This window comes from Haemorhous mexicanus, chromosome 16 (genome assembly GCF_027477595.1).
Source record: "Haemorhous mexicanus isolate bHaeMex1 chromosome 16, bHaeMex1.pri, whole genome shotgun sequence".
NCBI lineage: Eukaryota > Metazoa > Chordata > Aves > Passeriformes > Fringillidae > Haemorhous > Haemorhous mexicanus.
The window spans coordinates 4538926-4558598 of NC_082356.1; the positions used below are offsets into that span (position 1 = coordinate 4538926).

At 55.4% G+C, this 19673-nt stretch overlaps 2 protein-coding genes across 6 annotated transcripts; both read left to right on the plus strand.

Annotated features, from left to right (window-relative positions):
• The first annotated feature begins 7498 nt into the window (after positions 1 to 7498).
• LOC132334947 (olfactory receptor 6M1-like) lies at positions 7499 to 18282 on the plus strand. 3 transcript variants are annotated; one of them, XM_059861070.1, is made up of 2 exons: positions 7499 to 7565; positions 17248 to 18282. In XM_059861070.1, the coding sequence occupies exon 2, from the start codon at positions 17269 to 17271 to the stop codon at positions 18211 to 18213; it is 945 nt and encodes a 314-aa protein (XP_059717053.1). In that variant the 5' UTR covers positions 7499 to 7565; positions 17248 to 17268; the 3' UTR covers positions 18214 to 18282. The 3 variants fall into 3 exon arrangements, with proteins under 3 accessions (XP_059717053.1, XP_059717054.1, XP_059717052.1); XM_059861071.1 differs by having other exon boundaries at positions 17251 to 18282; XM_059861069.1 differs by lacking the exon at positions 7499 to 7565 and having other exon boundaries at positions 14206 to 18282.
• LOC132334690 (Fc receptor-like A) lies at positions 8196 to 11274 on the plus strand. Of its 3 annotated transcripts, none has more exons than XM_059860784.1 (7): positions 8196 to 8242; positions 8330 to 9032; positions 9851 to 9967; positions 10051 to 10134; positions 10520 to 10541; positions 10632 to 10711; positions 10797 to 11274. In XM_059860784.1, the coding sequence occupies exons 2-7, from the start codon at positions 8756 to 8758 to the stop codon at positions 10904 to 10906; spliced, it is 690 nt and encodes a 229-aa protein (XP_059716767.1). In that variant the 5' UTR covers positions 8196 to 8242; positions 8330 to 8755; the 3' UTR covers positions 10907 to 11274. The 3 variants fall into 3 exon arrangements, with proteins under 3 accessions (XP_059716767.1, XP_059716765.1, XP_059716766.1); XM_059860782.1 differs by having other exon boundaries at positions 9662 to 9967; positions 10797 to 11120; XM_059860783.1 differs by lacking the exon at positions 10051 to 10134 and having other exon boundaries at positions 9662 to 9967; positions 10797 to 11120.
• Positions 18283 to 19673: the final 1391 nt, after the last annotated feature.

Below are 19673 nucleotides of genomic sequence, written 5' to 3' on the forward strand. Positions count from 1 at the left end.
GACAGAGACAGGGCTGAGGCCACAGGGAGGGGCTGGCAGCTGGTGTGGGGGGATGGGACAGGGGAGATGGGTGTGATGGGGGATTTTGGGGATGGGGTCACACCAGAGAGGGGTGAGGGGACAAGGGGAGAGGGGGAAGCACACAAGAAAGGTGTCATGGGGGACAAAGAGGTCCCCAGGCAGGTGACCTGAGCAGGCAGTGGGGGCTCCCCGTGCCATCCCCGCACTCACTGCGCACTGTGACGCAGAGCTGAGTGCTGCTCCTCCGCACGCCCCACCTCGAGGTGCACCTGGCAGCTGTAATTCACCCAGTGGGAGACCCCCACAGCAGGGACCAGCAGCTGGGGACCGCTGTGGGCTCCCCACCGCCTACCCATCCAGGTAGAACATGTGCAGGAGGAGGGCTTGGGGCCACAGGGGGCTGGGGGTGCTGAGGCAGCTGAGAGTCAGAGGGGACCCCTCGGTGAGCTCGGGGGGATCCTCCAGCACCAGCACAGGGGAGAGGCCAGGGCAGGAGAGGGGAGGGGGATTTGTGGCCCCGAGTCTCTGGGGAGGGCTGTGGGGGTGTTGGGGTGGGGACTTTGGAGTGCTCACCATGCACTGTCACTGTCACCAGCGCTGACTCCTGCCACCCCCAGGATCCCACCTGGCCCTTGCAGCTGTAGCGGCCGCTGTGGTTCAGCTGCAGAGGGGACAGGGACAGCTGGGTGCCATTGGGGAACACCCCCAGTTCCTCCTCCTCGTGGTAGAAGGACACCAAAGTGATCGGGGTGTCTCGCCAGCTCTGGCAGCACAGTGTCACCGTGTCCCCCTCCAGCAGCGCCTGAGCCGGCACCTGCAGCACCAGCCAGTCAGGGGGACAGGGGGGTCCTGTCACATCTCAGGGATATGGAGGGTCCCCATGTCACCGGGACCTCCCCATTGGGTCACAGCCAGCGCACCAGTGGTCCCCAGTACCCACACGGTTTCGCCCACACTGGGATGCTCTGGGATATCCCCAGAGCAGGGGACAGGCTCTGCTCACACCAGGAGCTGACCCATGGACTGGAGCCCACCCAGAGCCCTCAGGGTCCCCGCAGGTGCCAAGCTGGGGACAACGAAACCTCCCTCACCATCTGAGACGTTCATGGTGGGGCTGAGCCCACTGCTGGGTCTGTCACACGCGTAGGTGCCACTATGGGTGACAATGAGGCGGTCACGTCCCTGTTCCCACCAGCGCCGCCCGTCCTTGTACCAGGTGGTGTCACGGGTGCTCCCCGAGCCCTGGCAGGTCAGTGTCACCCGGTCCCACAGCACTGGCGGTGTCCAGGGGGGCTCCACGAGGAGCTGGGTGGTCTGGGCACCTGCGGGTGACAGGGGACTGCAGCCTGCCAGGGCCAGTGCAGGGCTGAGGACAGCGGGATGGGGACATGGCATCCACCAAGGACTCACCAGCGAGGCCGAGGGTCTGTGCTGAAAGGGAGAAGGGACAGGGCTGGGAGGGGGTGGCACTGCAGGAACAGTGGCACAGGGGCACGGGGTGTGGGGCTGTCACAAGAGGTCTCAGTGTGGACAGTGGTGTGGCACAGAGGGCTCAAGGACAGGGACAGAGCAGCCAACACATGCTCAGGCATGGGGACCCTGTGCTGGCACAGGTCACCCCCACCAGCCCCACAGCCACAGCCCCATGGCCCTGTGCCCATGGTCCCATTCCTATGGCACCTGTCGCCATGGCCCAAGCACATGGTACTTGTCCCCTTGTCCCTGTCCCTGCATCCCTGTGTCCCTGTCCCTGTCCCCACAGCTGCCGCAGCTCCAAGGTTCCTTCTGCCACATCCTTGTCCCCACATTTCCATGCCCCTCTCCAGGTCCCCCCCACCACAGCTCCACTGTTTCTGCCATCTGTTCCTGTCCCCACGGCCACCCCACAATTTTGGTCACACTGGACTCCATGCCCTGCTGGCATTGGGGACATCAGGGGACCCAGCAGCCCCCCTGGGCACCCTCCCCTCCCTATCCCTGGGGTGTCAGGCCCGTGCCCAGGGCACTCACCCCACAGGAGCAGTGCCACCTTCCCGGCCATCCCGGTGTCCCCAGCCATGTGGACTGGCTGTCACTCGCTGCTGTGGCCACCGCTCCCCTGGCTGGCGGCTCTTTGGGTGAAGGGGAAGGAAGCGAGGTCACGCCCGTTCCCACGTGGAGGTGGCCCTTGGTGGGGGCAGGGTGGCCACAAGCTGGGCACAGGAAGGGGACAAGGTTGTGTGGATCAAGGTGGGACCTGGGGTTCCCAGGAGTGGGGAGCTCAGGGGGTTTGGGAAGGCAGGGTTGGGGTCCCTGGGGAATGGGGGTTCTGAAGAGGGGGAGTCAGTGGCAATGGGGGTGCCATGGGAATGGGGATCACCAGAGCTGTGGGGGATTCAGGGATGGGAGTCCCAGGGGAATGTGGGCTCCAGGGACTTGGGGTCACGGGATGGGGAAGCTGGGGGAATGGCAGATCGCATGGGAATGGGGGTCCTGGGAGAATCAAGGTCCTCGGGAAAGGAGCATTTCAGGGGATGGAGTGACCGGGAGAGGGTTCCTTGTGAATGGGGTTCTGGGCCATGGAGATCCTGGGGAATGTCCGTAGTGGGATGCAGGTCCCAGGGAAGGGAGGATAGAAGGAATGGGGCTCCCGTGATTGGGATCCCTGGGGAAGGGGGGCGCCAGGGATGGGCAGTGGCTTGGTGAGCCTGTGGGTCAAAGCTCCTTCCCTGGGTGCCTCAGATTTTGGGGTGACCCAGGCCCAGCAAAGTCCCCCCAGGGTGCTCATTTTTGCAGGGTCACCCCAGGTAGGTTCCAAGAAGGTCTGGGTCCATGTCTCTATAGTCCCGAGGGGCTTTTTCTCCTCTTTATTTCCATTTCCATCAATTTTCCCCTCAATTTCACAAGCCCCCAGTTCATACCTTGATGATACTGGAGAGGCCCTGAGCAGGGAAGGGGTTGGGGGAAGCCCAGGGTGGGGGAAGCAGGGGTGAGGGGTCTGCAGGGAGGGCTGGGGAGGCTGTGCAGGATAGGGGTGTCCAGCTTTTCTCCCCCTAACACTTCAAATTTCTCTCTCCTGCAGAAGAAGGAAGAGGCAGTTTGACACGTTTTTTACACGGGGGTGGGTTCTTTCCTGGGTGGATCCTGTCCCAGGGGGGGAAACATGCTGGCCAAGGGGGTCCTGTCCTGGGGCATGGAGGGTCTGGAGGGTGGCCAGACTTCTCCCTTCTTGCTTGTCCCTTGCAGGATCTGAGTCTACAAGAGCAGCTTGGGAATGGAGCCCAGGGCAGGAAGGAGCTCCCAAACTCCTGCACCTTGAGGCCAGCGGCCATCCAAGTGTGGGGCCCAGCCATGGCCCAGCCCCACTGCACAGGGATGGCCATTGCCCAGCCCTGCTCAGCCCCAGGTGGCAGCCAGGACCTCAGGGTCCCCCCTGCCCCCTTGGCTTTGATTCTGGCAGCTTTAGAGCTGCTGCAGAGGTGAGAATTCTGTGGGGGGAAAAGGCCTGCCTGTGGTTTGCTCAGCCCTGCAAGAAGCACAAAGCCCAAAGGGAGCCCAAGCAGTGGCTCTGGGAGGGCCTTTGATGGTTTTCAGAGCAGGGCTGGCTGGAAACCCACCCTGCAGGGGCAGCTGTGAGGGAACCAGCCCGGAAATGCAGCAATTGATCATTTTGTCCCTTTGCCCAAGGGACTGAGAGAGCCCCAGAATTACTGCAAATCCCACACCAATCTGCTCAGTAACCTGACCCAGACCCTCCTCCTCCTTCCTGCCCTGCCGTGGGTGGACAGTGGCCGGATGTCCTGCACCCACCATAGTGGCTCCCTCACTGCCCTCCGCACCTGGATGGGAAGAGGAAAATTGAGCAAAGGGCTCCTGGGTTGAGACACGGACCAGGAGAGGTCACTCATCACATCCTGTCATGGGCCAAACTGCCTCGGATTTAGAGATATGAATTGAATTTATTGCTGACAAAATCAGAGCAGGATAAGGAGAAGTCAAATAAACCCTTCAATACACCTTCTCCCTGTTATTCATAACTATGGAGCCATTGGCTTTCTCCATTATATTGGTTTTTGCAAACTATTTTGATACAATACAGTTTGTAATCACTTTTTAATGGCTTTTGATACACCACCGTTTGTCAGCCTTTTTACCCTAATCCCTGTGCAGAACATATATTTTAGTGTGATAAATATATTATAGTTTAGGCTCTCACAAAATATCAAGATAGACACAATGTGCTGTGTATAACAACATTAACCATTGCAGAAGTGGCTAATGCCTTTATTTGTGTAACTAAGTGACAATGGTCAGAATAACTCAGATAATTTTGTGAAATAGCTAATGTTGATTTATTGTACTGGTGGAGTATCTCATCTGTATGATAAGAACACATTGAAAAGTAGCAAGTAAATAAACATCAAAAGAAAGAATGCAAAGAGGAATTTACCACTGACCCTTTGTTTATCAAGAACTGTCAAATCACAGAACAGGGGGCCTTGTGAGAACATAAAATATATAAATTTACTCTGCAGTATGGCATGTACTTTAAGAAAAGGAATCAAGGGTCAAACCAAGCAAAAGAATTCCTGGAACATGTAAACTGGAAAGAATATTTGAATATGCGTAACCCTCCTGAGTATGTATTTAACCAATACAATGAAAAGGTATGTAAGATGAATTGTTGTAGTTAACAGTGTGCCTCTGGCACTTGCCAAGCACCCAGCATGCTGTTTACTGATCCTTTTATCCCTTATTATTCATTTACAAATTTTAAAGAGTGAGCCAGGTTTCTCACATGGTTTAATCAAAAGCTGCATTTTGTGTACAATAAGAGTGAAAAGGGTCGTGTGCCCCCCTGGCACTGGGAGGGGGCATGAGGAGCCCCATGGGGTGCTGTGAAGAGGAAGAGGAGACCCCTGATGGGAATCGATGCCCCCCAGTGCCCCAGTGCCCCCCAGTGCCCCCAGTGTCACAGCACGTCATCGTAGTGACAAGGGTCCCTCTGTCCCTCATAGGTTCCCAACAGTTCCACGTTGGTCACATGTGGATCCTGAGGTGGGGCAGGGCCAGGGGACACCTGTGGGGGCCATGAGAGTGACACCAGTTGTGGGGACCTGTGTAGGGGGTGACACCCGTGGGTGATGTGTCCCTGACCCCTCCCTGAATTCTCCCACCGCCCGCTTGGTGCCAACATTCACTTTCTCTTTCCTGCAGCAGAAAGGTCATTGGTCTGGTTTATAGAATCCTTCTTACTGTTGCTCTCCCAACAACTCCCTCACAATGAAAACACAAACAAATCCCGAAGAAATGAGACTTTTTTGTTCCCTTTAGGGTTCCCTTTAGGATTCCCTTGGTGCATCCCACTGCAGAGTTTGCTTGTGGATAACACAAAGTGTGGAATCTCTCTGAGTATCCAACAGCTCCATGGGATTGTTCCCTGCCTGCTGGGCAGCAACCCAGACTCTAAGGAAGCCTTTGGTTGGCCTACCTTTAGGAACTCTTCCCCATTTTGCTCATTCCCACCCTGAAACTTGATCGACTTCCCATGGAGGAAGGAGAGAAGCTCTGTCCATCCTTGGGACAGTGCACAGCAATCTGTGGAAATGCCCGTGTGTGCCTCAGGGTCTGATTCCCTGCTAAATCCTCTCCAGCCTGCCCTGAATTCCCCTGCCTGGGCACTCCCTGCTCCTGCTGTGACACCCCTGTTCCCCAGCCCCTCGTGTGAAGCCCCCGCTCAGTATTTCCACACTTCTCCCTCTCCTCTGGTGTGCACATCCAGAACCCAAACATTCTTTCCATGAGGTACCAAAGGGCTGCAGGTTTTGTTCAAGAAGGAGGGTCCAGGTCAGCTTGTTAAGCAGACTGGTGTGGGATTTGCAGTAGTTTTGGGGCTCTCTCAGTCCCTTAGGCAAAGGGACAAAATGATCAATTGCTGCATTTCCGGGCTGGTTCCCTCCCAGCTGCCCCTGCAGGGTGGGTTTCCAGCCAGCCCTGCTCTGAAAACCATCAAAGGCCCTCACAGAGCCACTGCTTGGGTTCCCTTTGGGCTTTGTGCTTCTTGCAGGGCTGAGCAAACCACAGGCAGGCCTTTTCCCCCACAGAATTCTCACCTCTGCAGCAGCTCTAAAGCTGCCAGAATCAAAGCCAAGGGGGTGGGGGGGACCCTCAGGTCCTGGCTGCCACCTGGGGCTGGCCAGAGCAGGGCTGGGCAATGGCCATCCCTGTGCAGTGGGGCTGGGCCATGGCTGAGCCCCACCCTTTGGGTTGACAGGGGTCCCCAGGATGTGCCACCCCTGGGACAGGCACCCCATCAGGAATGTGCAGGGACATTTCTGGAACTGCCACCCTCTGGTAAAGGTTCCCTCATGCCAGGATGTGTCACCCCCTGGGACAGGATCCTCCTGGGACCGGAGCCCCCTGGATGTGCCCCCCAGGACAGAACTGCCTCCCTTTCCCATCTGAAACTGAGCACAAACAGCCTCTTCCTTCTTGTCCAGGAAAAAGAGAGTGAAAATATTGAGGGGCCACAGCCCAACACCTCCATCCCCCACAGCCTCCCCACCCTTCCCTGCACCTCCTGCTCCCCATTTTCCCATTCCCCTTGGTCCCCCCAACCCCTTCCCTGCTCAGGCGCTCCCTGGGATTGCTTAGCCAGGAACCAGGGGTGAGGGGACCTGGTAGAAAAGTGAGGAAAATAAGGAAGAAAGACAAATAAAGAGAGGAGAAATCAAGGGTAGGGGAGGGCACAGAAGCAGAGGATCGCCATGTGATGCCTGCACAGGAAATGAGCACCCCATGGGGATTATGATGTTCCCTGGGTCACCCCAAAATCTGAGGCACCCAGGGAAGGAGATGAGATGCCTGTGCCCATCCAGCAACTGCCCATCCCTGGTACCCCCCTTCCCCTGGGAGCCCAACCATGGGGGCCCCATTCCTTATATCCCCCCATCTCTGGGACCCCCATCCCAGTACTGCCATTCCCCAGGATCTCCATGGCCCAGCACACCATTCCCAAGGAACCCTCACCTGTTCATTCCATCCCCTGAAATCTCCCTTTCCCCAGGAACTTTATTCTCCCAGGACTCCCCATTCCCCTGGCAATCTCATCCCCAGGACCCCCATCTCCTGACCCCAAATCCCTGGAGCCCACATTCCTCTAGGACTCCCATCCCCGAGTCCCCCAGGCCCTGGGGACCCCCATTCCCATGGCACCCCCATTCCCAGTGACTCCCCCTCCTCAGCACCCCCATTGGCCAGGGACCCCATCCCTGGGATCCCTCCATTCCCCTGGACATTCTTCCCTAGCTCCCCAAAACCCCCTGAGCCCCCACTCCTTGGAACCCCATATCCCATCTTGTCCCACCCACCCTCGTCCCCTTCCTGTGCCCAGCTTGTGGCCACCCTGTCCCACCAAGGGCCACCTCCACGTGGGGACAGGCGTGACCTCGCTTCCTTCCTCTTCATCCAAAGAGCCACCAGCCAGGGGAGTGACAGCGAGTGACAGCCAGTCCACATGGCTGGGGACACCGGGATGGCCAGGAAGGTGGCACTGCTCCTGTGGGGTGACTGCCCTGGGCCTGAAAGCATGGAGATAGGGCAGGGAGAGGACAAGGGGGGCTGCTGGGTCCCCCAAGGTCCCCAATGCCAGCAGAGCCAGTCCGTGTTACCCACAGTGGACCTTGGTGGGACTGGGGATGTGGGGTGGCTTTGGGGACAGAAACAGGGGGCAGGAATTTGGGGATGGGGATTTGGGGACAGGAATGTGGGACTGGCACCTTTGGGCTCAGGTAGCTCTGGGGATAGGGACAAGGGAACTGGGATGCAGGGACAGAAGGGGACAAGAACCGTGAGGATGTGACCATGAGGATGGGATCATGGGGATGGGATCATGATCTGGTGGAGGTTACCTGGGCCAGCATGGGCTGTGTCCGTGGTGTCCTTGTGCCTGGGGTGTCCACAGTGTCCCCATGTTCTGCCTCAGTGGTCTCAGTGTCCCAGTTCCCAAGGTGGCCGTGCATCAGGGATGTGGTGCACGGGTGGCTGTGACACAGACCTATCCCCCTGCCTCACCAAATCTTTTGGGGACCACCCCCATGCACTTTCCCAAAAGAACTGCTGTCCCATGGAGACAGTTCTGGACAGCTCTCACATCCTGTACCCCGTCTGCCTCTGTCCCCTCAGTGCCATCCCCACCCAGCCCTGTCCCTTCTCCCTCCAGCCCAGACCCTCGGCCTTGCTGGTGAGTCCTCGGGGGATGCCATGTCCCCACAGCGCTGTCCCCACCCTACGCTGGCCCTGGCAGGCTGCTGTCCCCTGTCACCTGCAGGGGCCCAGACCCCCCAGCTCCTTGTGGAACCCCCTTGGACGCCGCCGGTGGTGTGGGACCAGGTGACACTGACCTGCCAGGGCTTGGGGACTGCCGGTGCCACCACCTGGTACAAGGACGGGCAGCGCTGGTGGCAGGAGAGACACGACCGCCTCAATGTCACAGAGAGTGGCACCTACGAGTGTGACAGACCTGGCACTGGGCTTAGCCCCGCTGTGACAGTCTTAGATGGTGAGGGGGATCTTAAATGGTCTGGGTGGCCCCTGACAGGTCTGGGTGGGCTCCACTCTGTGGGTGGCTTCACACCCCTCGTGTGGCAGGAGCCTGTGCCCTGCACACAGGGACATCCCAGTGCATCCCAGTGCACCCAGATGTCCCCAGTGCCATGGGGACCCACCTCTGACCTTTCCCAAGCCCCTCAGTAAGATGGGACCCTCCTGTCCCACAGATGATCTGGTGCTGCAGGTGCCAGCACGGGTGCTGCTGGAGGGGGACACGGTGACACTGCGCTGCCGGGGGCGGTGGAACAGCCCGGTAACCAAGGTGCGATTTTTCAAGGATGAGAATAATCTGACGAGGCCCCTTAATGCGACCGAGCTGTCCCTGTCCCCCCTCCAGCTGAACCACAGCGGCAGCTACCGCTGCAAGGGCTGGGTGAGGTCCTGGCCGTCAGGGTCAGCAGCAGTGACAGTGACAGTGCACGGTGAGCACCCCCACGGCTGGAACTCCCATCTCCTGACAGCCCCAAAGCCACTTCCCAGTGCACTCTGAGTCACAGTCCTCACCTCCCCTCTCCTTCCCTCACTCTTTCTGGTGCTGGTGCTGGAGGGTTCCCCAAGCTCACCACGGGGTCCCCCCTGACTCTCAGCTGGCTCAGCACCCCCAGCCCCCTGCGGCTCCAAGCCTCCCTCCTGCACTTCCCCTCCTGTTCTACCGGGACAGGCAGGTGGTGGGGGGCCCGCAGGGGTCTCCATAGGTGCTGGTGCCTGCCGTGGGGGTCTCCCACTCAGGGAGTTACAGCTGCGAGGTGCCCTCTGAGGGGGGAGGGCTGTGCAGAAGAGCAGCACCCAGCTCCGCGTCGCGGTGCGCAGTGAGTGTGGGGATGGGCACGGGGAGCCCCCATTGCCTCATCTGGTCCCCTGCCTGGGGACCTCCATGTCCCCCTGACAAATTTCTTGGGTCTCCTCTCCTCTGCCCTGTGTCCCCTCACCCCTCCGTGGTGTGACCCCATCCCCGAAATCCCCCATCACACCCATCCCCCCTGTCCCTATCCCCCCCCACACTGGCTGCCAGCCCCTCCCTGTGCCCTCAGCCCCCTCTCTGTCCTTGCAGTGCCCGTGGCCAATGCCACCATCACCCCCGGTCCCCTGTCACACCAGGTGCATGCAGGTGACCCTGTGACACTGCGCTGCTTAGTGCAGGTGGGCTCAGCCCCTGTCACCTTCTCCTGGCTGCACAACGGGCAGGAGGTGGCCCGGGGTCCCCTTCTGGAGTTCAGGGCCACCAATGTGGGACATTCAGGCACCTACCAGTGCATGGCCACCAACCAGGCAGACGAGCATCGCGTGTTCCGGGCACTCAGCCCAGAGCTGGTCCTGGAGGTGACACCGTGGGATACAGGGACACACAGGGATGCAGGTAAGGTGACACAAGTTCACCAGGGACTGCAGGATCCCTGGCCTGATGGGTGACCGTGATGTGTCCCCCTCTGTTTCTTGCAGTGGCTTCAGGGTATGGTGGGGCCCTTTTGTTCCTGCTCCTGCTCGTGGGTGTCATTGTGGCCTGGCACCGGTGGCACCGTGTGGGTGGGTGACAATGGAGAGACCGGTATCCCAGGGAGCTGTAGAGGCTCCCAGAATTGGGGAACCATAATGCAGCTCCCACAGCCCTAGAACTGAGACCTTGGCTGGGGGTCCTGTAGGTTTTGGGGTGGTGCTGGAGGGTCCTGCAGGGATGTTGGGGCTTCTTTCAGTGGCCCCGGGGGCTTTTGGGGGGTCTCTGTCTCTGCTGGGCTTTGGATCCTTGAGGCAGAGTTGGTTGGGGGAACTGGGGGGGTTCATCAGTTCTGGGAGACTTCAGGGATGCTTGGGGGTCCTGTGGGAAATTGAGGGTCGTGTGGGGGTTCAGGAATCCTGAGAGGGGTCTGGGCGCTGGGACCCCACAGTCACCCCTCTCCTCTTTCCTTTGCAGCTGCCAGGAAGAATCAGGAAAGGTGAGTGGGGGGCCCAAACCACACCCTCCCCTTTTACCCCAACCCCAAAGACCTCCTATTCCCTCCCCCACATCCCCTTTATTCCCTCAGGGCCCCCCCAGATCCCCCGGCCCCCCCAGAGGAGGGGGAGGTGCTGTACACCCACGTCGTGGTCACCAAGAGGGCAGCAGGTGAGTATGGAGGGGAAACACGCAGAGGGGCATGTCACCCACGAGTGTCACCCCACCCAGATCCCACAGCCCGTGTCTCTCACAGTGTCCCCCCGTGCCACCACCCTCCAGGATCCCCAGGTGACCTACGTGGAACTGCAGGGACCCCAGGGGCCACCGCGGGAACCCGGTGACATCTACAAGAATGTGCTGTGACACTCGGGGGAACTGGGGGGCACTGGGGGTCCCCACCCATGGGCACCCACTCGTGTGTGTGCTGCCACCAAAACTGCCCCTTTCCTCCCTGTGGAGGCAGAAAGACCACAAAGGGCTGAGAAAAGAACAATTTCCTGCAACAGCAACGAGAGAGAATAAAACCAACAGCAACTGCAACAAGGTTCAGAGTCCAAAGGGTCACAAAAAGGAACAACTTTCAGAGAAAGCCCCCAAAAAGGAACAAACCCTGGATTTTTCCCCCAGAACATTTCCCCCACCAGAGGAACCTGGTAGGGCCCTGGACCTTCACTGCTCTGATGGCCAAAGCAGCCTTCAGGAGGCTCTGGATTCTCTTCTCCCCTGTCCCAAATCCCTCCTCTGCCATGTTCCCCACACGAGGATGTCCAAAGGCCCGGTGGGAGTTCCAGAGCCTCCCCCTTTGCCAGGGCAGTCGGGATCAGGCCATGGCACAGGGTGGGGTGCCAGAGACAGGAAAAGTTTGATGTCTGGAGACATTTTGGAACACCTGTGTGTGGCATGGGTGGGTCAGGCCTTGGTTTTGGTGAGCCCGGGCCCTGTCTGTCCATCAGTCTGTCAGCTGTGGCACACTTGGGGACACTGTGATGCTCTGCCAAAGCCAGCTCCTGAGTTTCCGGGTGACCAGAAGTGCCACATGGGGACAGGGCACTTGGTGGCCCGACTGGCTTAAAGGGCAGAGCATGAGGTGGCCCAGTCCCTGAACCTATCTCCCTCTGGGGTGTCTGTCCCCTCCACGCTGGAACCCAGGAGTTGGCAACTCATTTAAATGAGAAATATCTGCCGAGGAAAGTGGGAACATTCCTGGAATGGAAAGAAGACCCATGTTAAAAATTTTTTTTAGTTTCAAAAATGATGGGGCTTCTAAGCAAAAGTGCAAGAAAAGGAACAACAGCTCTTTACTGGGAAATTTATAAACCAGAACAGAACATACAACACAAAACCAGAACTTTCCCTCCCACTCAGCGCTGTTGGTTTTTGTGGCAATGATAACCGCGGCCAGCAGGGGGCGCTGCAGGGAGCACTCCCGGGCAGCAGGGGGCGCTGCAGGGAGCACTCCCGGCCAGCAGGGGGCGCTGCAGGGAGCATTCCCGACCAGCAGGGGGCGCTGCAGAGAGCACTCCTGGCCAGCAGGGGGCGCTGCAGGGAGCACTCCCGGCCAGCAGGGGGCGCTGCAGGGAGCACTCCTGGCCAGCAGGGGGCGCTGCAGAGAGCACTCCTGGCCAGCAGGGGGCGCTGCAGGGAGCACTCCCGGCCAGCAGGGGGCGCTGCAGGGAGCACTCCTGGCCAGCAGGGGGCGCCCCGGTCGAGCTCCATCCCCTCAGGGGCCATGGCGGCCTCACACGGGAGGGAGGAGGGAAATCGCTCCTTTTGCAAACGCACAGTCACCAATCGGTCCCAGCACCACCACCGGCAGCGGGCAGATGCTGCCAAGGGAGCAGGTGGCATCCCAGTGCCCACTGGCAGTGTTGCAGTGTCCCGGGGCCAGGCAAGCGCCCTGCGCAACACCCTCAACTGCTCTCCATAATCCTGAAAGGAGGGAAGGCATTGCCTGACTCCAGGCAGGTCTCGGGCCCACAGCAGCACCTCTGGTGCCTTTACACCGCAATTCCTGCAAAACTTCAGCCTTTCACTCAGGTTAGGAGGGCAGGGATGTGTCGGTATAGAGCACGGCAGAGCACAAAGTACCACAACTCCATCAGAAGGGTGCAAGAGAGATTTATTATAGCAACATGCTGTTTTTATACTTTTTCAAGATATTTACATTCACTCAACATACACATTCACTGCCCATTGGTTATAAGAGAGAAACAAAATTCTCAGTAGGTGATCAGGGAGCCACGTCACTCTGTGAGCCAGCTAGGGTCTGTATCTCTTAACTTTCTCTCTTTCATCACATCTCCATCGTGATAACCTTGGTGTCTTCCTCAGGAGAGATATGGGGCTTCTCTGTATAGTCAGGAGGCCTTTGCTAGCTCACAAGAACAGTACAGAATGTCTTTCCTACAATTCCCCCTTTTTGTATTTGACCCGCAAATACAACTTCTAAGGACTTCTGCAGGGCCCTTGCAAAAATCCAAGCAGACGGAGGATCCATTCTTCATTCACTAACAGATAACCAACTTCTACCAACTCCACAAAACACACCCTCACAATCTTAATGTTCATATACAAATAAGGCACAAAATAAAAGATCTTCAAATACCGTTACAGACCTCGCAATTTCCCGATGACACATTTCTAGCAGAATGACACCTTCACCTCTAATCCAATAACTTTCTCCACACAGAGTCAGAGACCAAGTCATCTGCCTAGTCACCACTCAGAACTCAGTAGCATCCACTTAACTTTACAACTGGCTGCTGCTCTCATAATGGGCAACCAACCTAGTTGCTCAAAGTGTGGACTTCAGCTACTAATTCAACCCCTGTACAAAGGCAACACTTCTCCCTTAGGTACATCAAGTTCCCCTATTTTGGGACTGTCGGTGCCCTGCAAAAGGAAATGGTACAAGACACATTTCTCAGTACTACCAACCTCTCTAAGAGAATTCAAGGAAAAGAAGCAAAAGTAACATCCACTAACTTAAATTTTGGATTTTCAGGGTAAGCCTATAACTCCCTTTACTCTGTCTTGAATTACCATCTTTACCAGACATTCCTTGAGGGTCCATGCTTCCATCCACCTAATAACCAATGCAATTACCTACTCATTTTGCTTCCACTGTAGAACCACCCATCCTGTCCTTTTCTGTGTGCTCCAAACAAGGTTTGACACAATGGGCAGAGACCCATCAAGGGTCATTTTCTGTTAAAACACACGCGTATCCTCTTCCCCATGTTACTGATTCCACTGGGCCAGTCCACTTTCCCCTGATTAAATCTTTCACCCATACCTTAATGCTTTTCTTGAAGTTCAGCTGTTTTGAATTCAAAGAAAAAAATGGTAGAATATAGGAGAGACTTGTAAGTCACGTAAAGGACGCAGAAAGTTTGGTGTTGGGAGACCTGACTGTAGAGCACCCATTGCGGCCATCACAGCGTTTATGCGCCGCAAATCGTGCAGAAGTCTCCACTTTTTTGATTTCTTTTTTATTACAAATACATGTGTATTCCATGGGCTAAATGAGTTTTCAATATGTCCAGCTAGTAATTGTTCTTTCACTAAGCCTCGCAGGGCAAGAAGCTTTTCAGGAGGCAGGGGCCACTGATGAATCCAGACAGGCTCATCTGTCAGCCATGTCAAGGACACAGCCGGACGTTTAAGGCCCTGCATCCCAGACGCCCCCACTAAAAATCCGCGGTAATTTTAACATCCCATTGGTTTAAGCAATCACGTCCCCATAAATTAGACTCAGCATTAGTAACACAAGGTCTGATGTTCGCTTGTTGGCCTTCCGGATGTGGTACAGTGATCATAATAGCAGATAAAGCACCAGCAGTTGACCCACCTAACCCAACACCTCCAAAGGCTGATTGAGTGAGGCCAAACAAGCTGTGAAATTATAGTTACATCTGCTCCTGTGCCAAGTAAACCTGATCTAGCTGTAGTTTCTGGATGACATCCCTTAGCAGTGACCAAACATTGAATTACCAGACACTCATCTGTCACCTTCTGAGTCCAAAGAACCTGAGGTGGTCCTGTAGATCCAAAACCTCCAGTGCCACAACTCCGATCCACTATACCTGGAACAGAACTCATGGTAAGAGCCTGAATGGGAGATGCAGGACTCCAGGCAGCTCTCCAAAATGCAGTTTGTTACATCCAAGACATTACAGCAGTCCAGGTTGTGGGTGACAGAGCCTGTGCATGCAGGTGTCAGCTGTGTCAGCTCCAGCTGCAGGCAGGCCTGGAGACCTGTGTCCCTCATTCAGGCTCTGACTGATGGTGCCGCACGTTGGGCGCCACTGTAAGAGCCTGAAGGAGAGATGTGGGAATCCAGCAGCTCTACAAAATGCAGTTTCTTCCATCCAAGAGGTTACAGCAGCCCGGGGTCGTGGGTGAAAGAGCCTGTGCCCTCAGCTGTCAGCTCCAGCTGCAGGCAGGCCTGGAGACCCTTAGTTTAGGTTACAATGCATTATATACTTTTCTTTGCTGAGCATCTTAATACAGCAGAACCAATCTATACCTTAACTTTTATCGGTAGCCTTTCATAACTACTGATTTACCATATTCATGGTGCTATTCTCCAATCACTAAAAGTTAGTACATTACAATTTAAGCTAGAAGTTGGTTTTCAGTTTTCTTGCAGTGGAAAATTCTGAGACCTTTTTTTCTACTTGCAACATCTGCTGACTTGTTTGCCTGTGGAATCTTTCTGCTTGGTAAAAACATCTTCTGGTTTGAGGTGGGTTTATCCTTTGCTCTGAGTCATAAAAACCCCTTCTAACTAACATACCCTTTGCCTCCTTGGTTATCCAGTAAGACTCAGCAATTCTTCTATATCAAAACTTGCTTCCATCTCTATTCTTTCTTCAGGTTTTACATTTAAAAATCTTTCTGCTAAGCATCCGTATCTGTGGGACTTTCTTGTCAAACTTTCACCCTTCCCAACACAGGGAAATTGAATTGTGGAATAACTCACATTGGAAGAGTGTCCCTTGCAACAGAGCCTTCAACTGCATGAAATGTGGCTTCACTTAAAGCTGTTCTGATTGCTTCTGTTAATCCACCTGCCTGTGGTCTCTGGAGTGTGGAAGCATCTTAAATAATTGTAATTTTCTCAGCTTTAATTAAAATTAAGTTTTAAATTTCAATTTAAGTAATTGTAATTTGCTCAGCTGTGCAGCAGAAGGTGCTGCAGGGGTCTCTGAAGCAGTCAGAGCCTCCACCCAGGGTGGTGATCACTGCATTTTTGCACAAGAATCGGCCTGGGCACAGCAGGATCTGCTCATCTCTAGGGCTGCCCCGAGTCCCCACCTGGAAAGCTCCCAAACATTTCAGTCCCACTCTTAATTTCGAATGTGACTCATTTTTGCTCATTTTGGAGTTGGTTCATTTGGAGGGCTCTCGACTGAACTCAGTCACTTGGTTTCAAGTTGATGGCCTGTCTCAGACCAGTCTCTCCTCTGCTCTGTGTGGACAATGAGGTGGGAGAGTCCTTGGGCCACCCAGGGGACCGGTGACTTCAGTGCTCTGGTTGCACATCAACAGAGCTTTGTTTCACTGCTTCAGACCCTCCCTCTCCTCTTCTCCCCAGGCATTTTAAAAATTCCTATTTTCAAAGTCATCTGCCTCGCTCTTCTCCATGTCTAAAAGCAAACCAAAAAAAAAAAAAACCAACCTGAAAGGGAAAATACCAGTTTTAATTGCATATCTTTTTCTCATGTATCTTTTCTTAGCTGTGTATTTTGGTTTCAAAACAGAGTAACTTAATTACTTCATTAATTAGGGATTTGAGAGTAAGGGGTTTTGAGACTTGAAAAGTAAGTTTCACCTACTCCCCTGCTGACACCCAGGAGAATTTGTTTTCTCGAGGCTCCCTCTGTAGCCAGTGGAGACAAGAGAACATTTGGAGGCTGGCTGCTCCCAGCTGGCACACAAAACAAAAGTTACTGATCTCTTCCTGGCACTTTTCTCTTGCTCTGCACTCGGGTTATTTGATAGCAACAGCAATGAAGGACTGCATGGGAACAGGTGCATTTTGGTGCAGACAGGTGACAGCTCAGATTGTGACACTCTCTGTGGATCCATAATAAATTCCAGTCTTCATTTAGAGTACTAAAAAACCAAGCTATGCTTGGTCCCTATTCTGCCCTCCCCATTCCTTTCCTGAAGAGCCAGAGAGGGAAAAACTGTGGAAGAAAGCAGAGGGTTGCAAAAGAGATACTTGGGATTGCTTATTTTGGAATCAACAGGTCCTCAGCGACTCCTGGTCCAAAGGCAAGTACTGAAAAGTAGAAACAAGGACCTTCAATGCACAGATTGGATGTAATTTCACAGTTTAGTGTTTGTGCTGTAGGTGAGAGGTGTTTGGCACACGGGTGTGACAGATTTTGCAGTAGGTCTGAGTGAGCCGGGACTTTCCTAGGAATGGGGGGAAATAGCCAATAGCTCTTTAGAATGCTCTGTTCTGGTGAAAGAATTCTTCGGGGGTGTTTGGAAAAGGTAGAACACAATAAAATCCCTGGGGTCTCTTCCTGAAGTGGGAAACCGAACAATCAGGGTGTGAGAATTGTTTGATGCACGATCTCTGCGCTCTATAGCAAGACTGCAGGAAAAGAAAGAAGCAGAGAAAGAGGGATAGAAATGTTTGTCCAGACTGTGAAATTATCCCACTTGTTTTTGCCATGTTCCTGTCTCAGCAGGATGAGCTGGAATTCAGCATGGGACCAGAAAATGAAACAGCAGTTACTGAGTTCATCCTAGAGGGTTTCCCAGAGCTTGATCCAAGACTGCAGGTATTCTTCTCTCTGGTCCTCCTGCTCATGTACCTGACAACAGTGATGGGGAATGCAACCATCATTTTCCTCGTGTGTGTGGATCACCACCTGCAAACCCCCATGTACTTTTTCATCAGCAACCTGGCCTTCCTGGAAATCTGGTTTACATCCTCCACAAGCATCAAATTGTTTGTGATGCTGAGTTCTGGCCAGAACGCTCTCTCACTAAGCAGCTGCTTTGCCCAAAACTATTTCTATTTTGCCCTGGGCTGCACAGAGTTCATCCTGCTCGTTGTCATGTCCTTTGACCGCTATGTTGCCATCTGCCAACCTTTGCTCTACGCTGCCATCATGAAGCCTCAGCTCTGTGTCCACCTGGTTGTTGCTGCTTGGGTCCTCGGCTTTGGCCTGCAGAGCTACCGGCTGTTCTTCCTCTCTGAGCTGTCTTTCTGTGGCTCCAAGATCCCCCATTTCCTTTGTGACAACTCCCCCTTGTTCAAACTCTCCTGCTCTGACACCAGCCTGCTTTGGAAAATAGACTCTGTCTTCTTATCCTGTGTCGTGCTGGGTTCCTTATGTTTGACTCTGGCATTTTACATCTGCATCCTCCTCTGTGTTCTGCATCTTCCAGCAGCCTCTGGGAGGAAAAAAGCTTTGACTACGTGTTCTTCCCATCTCATCACCTTATCCATTGCCTATGGGAGCTGCACTGCTCTCTACACGTGTCCTGCAGAAGCTGTTTCCTTGAGCACCAGCAGAATTGTAGCTCTGCTGAACACAGTCCTGTACCCCCTCTTAAATCCATTCATCTACAGCCTTCGGAACAAATCTGTGATCCTGGCCCTGAGCAAATCCATTGCCAGGGCAAGAACAAAGCTTTTCCCCTAACCATGGTGCATTTCTGGAAAGCCACCCCAAGAATCTGGTGCCATCTGTTACATAACACCAGTGCCTGTGAGTGCAGCCTCCAAACAGGGCTGCCTCAGGAGACCAGTGCTCCTGCGGGCTAAGAGATAAGAGACTCCTCTGCACACCCAGACAGGGCACCAACAACGGCAGGAGGAGAAACTCAGTTCATTCTCTGCCCTGGCTGCTGGCAGGGCCATTACTGGAGAGCCACCAGCTCACTGAGAGCCCATCTCCAAAAACAAGGAAGAGCTCAGAGGGACAGTGGCAAGTGACAATCCAAATTACAGCTCCGGGGCAATGGACGCCTTGTCCAGCTCCTTCCCTGGGACAGCCATCAGCCCCAGTGCCCAGGTTTGAAACCCCAAAGCCACAGAGAGCAGGTGGGGAAGACTGGGGGGAACTGGAAGGGACTGGGAATGAACTCAGGTGTATTGGGAGGGACTGGTCTGTACTGGGAGGGATTGGAGGGGCACTGGGGTTCTACTGGCTTCTAAGTGGGATGAACTTGTTGTGTACTGGGGTTGTACTGGTCTGTACTGCGGACGAACTGGGGTGGACTAGGAGGGACTGGAGAGGTGGAATGCGCTGTTCCCGCCTCCGCCGCCTCCCATTTGCCGAGGCTCCCGCCCATCACCGCTCGCAGCTAATCACGACCAGGGATCGGGGTCTCGGGGGCGGTGCCTCATGTCGGCGCCATCTTTTGGTTTTGCTTACAATACCTGCCATGCCCCGCGCTCCACAGCCCCCCAGCCCCCCCCCCCCCGGGATCCGCCCCCCATCTGTGCCGTAAGTGTCCCCCAGACCCTCCAGGATCCCTCAGTGCCCCCTCAGCGCCCATTCCGGACCCCCCCTTCGGACCCCCTGAGTGCTCCCAAACCCACAGATGCCCGGCACACCCACTTCTGGGAATTCATCTCCTCTCATTCCCCGCTGCCCCAGAGCCCCTCAGAACACAGTCCCGCGTCTCAAAATCCTGCAATGCCCCGCGCCCTAAAGAGCCCAGATAGAGCGTCCCTGTACTCCCCCCAAGGGCTCCCGAACTCTTTGCGTTCTCCCGAGGACTTGAAGTCGTGGCTCAGACGCAAAAGAGCCTTCCCGAACCCCGAAACGCCCCGTTCCAACCACTTCTGGCACTACAGCTCCCATCATGCTCCGCGGCGCACGTCCAGAGCTATTCCAGGCAGGACTTCATCTCCCGTCATACCCCGCGCCCCGCAGAGAGCCACTGCAGCTGCGTCTCGAACTCCCGTGATGCTCCGCGGCCCCGTTCAACCGAATGATACCCGCGCCTACAACTCCCATCACCCCCCGCGCCCCAGAGAGCCCCGTTCGAACTCCCCAAGGGCCCGCCCGGACCCCGAAGGGCCCCAAATTCTCCTCCCCGACCTCCAAGGGCTCCCCTGGACCCCCAAGTGCTGCCCCGGACCCCGAACTGTCCC